Below are 5007 nucleotides of genomic sequence, written 5' to 3' on the forward strand. Positions count from 1 at the left end.
CTCTAATTTCTCTTGCTGCGAACAAGAATTGTGCAAGCAAATTTCTTGTACTATACATGTGACATCTCACACCACGCAGATCCAATGGTTGACAAACCGTATGGTCCCAACCAATCAAACTCTTCAAACAACTATGGCAGCTTACGTAAGAGTTTGCATTGTAATAGCCTAGTCATCAACACGTCAAGCTGTCCTTCCGTTTTAATAGCCTCTGACAAATTTGTTCTGTATTTTCTCTTAATCTTATCCTTGCGAAAGCCAACCTGCCTTTTTACTGCACCCAACCTCACCATTGACGCCTATTTTTGCCTATAAATCCCTTATCTTGGTTGGGAATTTTTCCCATCCTTTCTTACTACGACAAAACTAAAAGGAACACCTCATATTGTCCTGCCCCTTCCCTTCTATGGCCACAAGACTTCTCTCACCAAAGCTCCTCAACGACCTCCGCTATTTCACCAGGCCCCTTAACTCTGCCTCCTCCGCCTCCATCACCGCTGTTTCGCCTCTGAATTTAGACGAAAAACCCAAACCCACCGCCGTTGAAAGACCACCGATTAATCAACCATCCACAACCCTTGACCTCAACGATCACCAAAAGCTTTTTGATTCGGTTTCCACCTTGCAGCTTTTACGTTCATCAGCCAACCTTGGGTTGGCTTCCATAGAGCCTTTTGTTGATTTTGGCTTGTGGGTTATGAATTCCAGGCTCTTGGAAACAAGTTTAATACGTGGCGTTATATTGAAAACCGTAAAACATACCTTCTTTGAACATTTTTGTGCCGGTGAAACTACGGAGGAGGCAGGGGAGTGCGTGAAGAAAATCCAGGAGGCTGGTTTGAGAGGGATGCTTGTATATGCTGTTGAGCATACAAGCGATAACGCCGGTTGTGAACGGAACTTGGAAGGCTTTCTCCGGAGTGTTGAATTCGCCAAGTCGCTTCCACCATCTTCTGTAAGTTTTTAGCTTCGTTCATTTTGCCATAGCCAACTTTATTGTCTTCATAAAGTTTTCATCCATTTCTTAATGCCTTTGCTTTTAACCATAAAATCTTTTCCGAAATTTATCACGATGAAATTCTGGAAGTAATTAGTCATATCTATAAAATACAAGAAACTATATAACCAAGTGGTCAAATATATCGAGTTTTGAGCTATTCAAATGGAAATATGTCTCTCCCAGCATTTAAATACTGTTTCTCTTTAACAATTTTCGAATTGATAATCTCAAACTCTAACCATATATGCCCTTAAAAAACCATTCCATCAGCGAGAGTACCTAAATGACCTACCCAATATAATTTTAATTCCAATAAGCATAGCCCTGCCCCTAGGCACCGCTAATACCAGAATCATGTGCCAGAGATGCGCCATGAAATTGTGACAAGGACAAGGCAAAAGTACGTTTCGTACAGCACAAAACCCACTGACAGCTTCAAACGTGGCGTGACCGATCATCGCCAGTAGTGTAACAGCATTACGCGGATCTTTCAAAAGCACTTAAATATTTGATCTCCTATTGACTCATAAACTATTCCAATTTAAAGGTTGTATCTTCACGTGACTTTTTGATCGGTAACGTTGGTTCCAGAAAATTACTATACCAATGAGTGTTAAGCTTGGAGACGTAAAATTTGAAGGTCGTTGTCATGGGGTAGGGTAGTCATCAGCATCCTTTTTCGGAATTGACAAGAAGAAAGGTGATCTTGGGGTCCAGTTGGCTTTGTCCCTGGCAGGATTTTGCCTTTGCCCTGTTTCCTTGTGCCTCTTGAGTCCTGGGGTACTTTCTTACTGACATGATAAGGTGCTTAAAAAAAGGTGAGCCTTGTTGTTGTACATTTGATAGTGAGCGGTGGGAGATTTGACAACTGCCTAATGTTTGGTGGCAGCGAGAAAGAAAACAATAAACAAGTTGTCTGACCGAAAGCTCATTTATTGTTTTGTTTTTTCTGTGGCACGCCATGGAAAAGATTCCAACAGTTACGGAAAGGGTAGTGCTCGGTGATTCTTTAGGAATCCAGCTCGAGGTTAACATTTAGGAATTGAACGAACATTCAGTGGAATATGTCTTTGTCGCCATGGACCTTTCCAGCTCGATTCCAGCTTGGAAAAAGTGTACAGATTTGGAGACAATGCGCTGGAGAAAGTGTACACAAATTTTCCGCACCCGCCATCCTTGTTGAAGAGTGGGAAAAATTGGGGGGAATGGCGTAAATAAGTTTCTCTTCTTCTTATGCTGCTGGGAACACAGGATTTGACTATAATTCTCTTCCTTAATGCCCATAAGAAAGTTCCAAGAAAACCACTATTCAAACTTGAAACTGCATGTCTGCATGTCTTTTGACCACTTCCTTTTCTTTTCTTTTATAATTGCCGTGCTTACGTTTTCTATAGTATTATTGTGGTAGACTTTTGTAAAGTTTTGTACTGAACAAGATCTTCCTCTTTCTTTTCTTTTCCTGATTAAATAGGTGAGCTTTGTGATAGCAAAGATTACAGCAATATGTCCCATCAACGTGCTCAGAAGAGTTAGTGACTTACTGAGGTGGCAATACAAGGACCCTTCTTTCAATCTTCCATGGAAACTCAACACTTTTCCAATTTTCTGTGACTCAAGTCCATTATACCAGACACTCCAAAAGCCTGAACCACTAACTCCACAAGAAGAGTTAGACTTTCAATTGGCCCACCAGAGACTGCTAAGACTCTGCCAGAAGTGTGTAGAAGATAACGTGGCATTAACAATTGATGCTGAGGACACATCCCTGCAACCTGCCATTGATTACTTGACATACTCTTCAGCTCTCATGTACAACCGAGATGATAATCCCATTGTTTATGGAACAATTCAATCATACTTGAAAGATGCAAAAGAGAGGCTGTTTTTGGCAGAAAAAACTGCAGAAAAACTGGGAATTCCAATGGGGTTCAAACTAGTAAGGGGTGCTTATATGACTAGTGAAAGAAAACTAGCTTCTTCCTTGGGCTATGATTCCCCAATTCACAACAGCATTCAGGAGACGCATGCATGCTACAATGATTGTGCTTCTTTTATGCTTGAGAGAATTGCTGATGGCCATGGTGCAGTTGTTCTTGCGACTCATAATGTTGAGTCAGGTACAGTATAACTCAAAGTTGTCATTCCTGATAATGTCTATACAAGATTTCTGGAGACGGGTTTGATGAAAAAACGTCAATGATCAACAGGGCAGCTGGCAGCATCGAAAGCGCGAGATTTGGGGATTCAGAAGGGAAATCAAAAGCTTGAATTTGCACAGCTATATGGAATGTCAGAAGCTCTTTCTTTCGGTTTGAGAAATGCAGGGTTTCAAGTTAGCAAGTATTTACCGTATGGACCTATAGATATGGTAATGCCATACCTTCTAAGGAGGGCTGAAGAGAACAGAGGACTACTATCCACTTCAAGCCTTGATAGGGAACTCATGGGGTAAAACTATAAGTTTTCACTAAGAACTAAGGTTCAATAGAACAGTAAAAGTAACATGATATATACTGACTCTTTCTGTTACTTTTCACCATTGCAGGAAGGAGTTGAAGAGAAGACTAAAGAATCTGCAATTTTCTAAGCCTGAGATAACAGCTCCGAGCAGCATCAAGGTAGAAATAGGCACACAATGAAAGCTTTAACCTGCTGGCAGACTTATGGCTTTCAGGGGTGGTAGATTGGTCATAAGTGGCAATTTTTGCCAAGAATGTTAAAAAAATATATTGTCACCTTGGCAAATGGCCCATATGAATGAAATTTGCATCAGAGAATTTGAAAATCTTCTTGCCTCCTATCATATTGGACGTAACCTTAGGCCATAGACCTATCCTTCGTCTCACAATTCACATCGATGCCATTCCACAAGGTCGTAGTCGAAATTTTGTGGATCAATTAAGCTAATTGGAATTAAATCCTAACCTTATCCAGTCCAATCTCCCCCACCCCCCACCGCCACTCCTATGATCCTGCCTATACAATGGGAAATTATACCCAAAACACTTTCAACTTCGAAGAAATCACAAGTTATTATTGTCTAGAGCATTAATTTCCTTTTCATGTCAATTTTTTTTTTGAGGGGCACTTTTCATGTCTGCGACTAATGTAACTTATTTCCTAACTCACTTTAATATATATTATAAAACTTTATTTTTCCAATGCTATCTAAATTGATCGGCAGGCTCAGCCTTGCCAGAGGGGAATGGGTCTACAAATCCATACAATAATATTTGTTCCAAAAATTATTCTATGGTACCAGCTATAGTTGAACGTTGCGTGTAAGCTAAACCATTTTCATCCACAGAATAAGAGATGAGAGGCTGATGCTAGAATGATGTGGAAGCCAGACCCACCCATTCCTTAGTCAAAGGAACGTGACAGTAAAACTGATGTGGAAGCAAAGATCCACGATCATCCCACCGGCAGAAGGCAGACCCAAGATCCAACATCTAACTAGATTTTTCTCGAGCAATAAAAAGAAAAACAAAGAATAAATAATAAAGCCTGAAATAGGGATGTGCCATACGCGCATATCTCAAGCTACAATACATATACTTGAAACTTAAATGTTGTGGCCAAATTTAAAGGATCACAAAAAGGAATAAGTCCTGTTAAGAACTCCAACATTTCCTTGTCACCCATGGCCATGGGTTGCCTAACCTACCGGCGTCAATCAACTCAGAAGCATAAAACTTGGGAAAGATTGAGTTGGACAATGCTTCCTTAAACAGTGCTAGGCATAACTTCTTTCTTTAAAAAGGTTTTTAGTCGTAACGTTATTTAGTAGCACCAAACGTCTCTCTATTCCTCACGGAATAGAGTACAAGGAGAGATCCGAAAAGCTTGTGATCGGATTTGCAAGTGCATGTCAAAGTCATAGCAAGTGGGAGCCCCAAATCAAGTAGGAAACTATTAGCGTTATAATGGTAATGATGTTGAGCACAGCATTAGCATTCCTGGAAAATGACAATGCACAAAGGAAATCAACCACTCACCAATGGATG

The 5007-nt window shown here is 40.5% G+C and overlaps 1 protein-coding gene across 1 annotated transcript; it reads left to right on the top strand.

Moving 5' to 3' along the window:
* The first annotated feature begins 330 nt into the window (after positions 1–330).
* LOC110422373 (Methylenetetrahydrofolate reductase family protein) lies at positions 331–3785 on the top strand. The gene is made up of 4 exons (XM_021436257.2): positions 331–955; positions 2472–3117; positions 3208–3448; positions 3546–3785. The coding sequence occupies exons 1-4, from the start codon at positions 407–409 to the stop codon at positions 3637–3639; spliced, it is 1530 nt and encodes a 509-aa protein (XP_021291932.1). The 5' UTR covers positions 331–406; the 3' UTR covers positions 3640–3785.
* Positions 3786–5007: the final 1222 nt, after the last annotated feature.

The sequence above is a fragment of the Theobroma umbraticum genome, unplaced genomic scaffold (assembly GCF_002168275.2).
Source record: "Theobroma umbraticum cultivar Fairchild unplaced genomic scaffold, ASM216827v3 scaffold_130.0, whole genome shotgun sequence".
NCBI classification, from domain to species: Eukaryota; Viridiplantae; Streptophyta; class Magnoliopsida; order Malvales; family Malvaceae; genus Theobroma; species Theobroma umbraticum.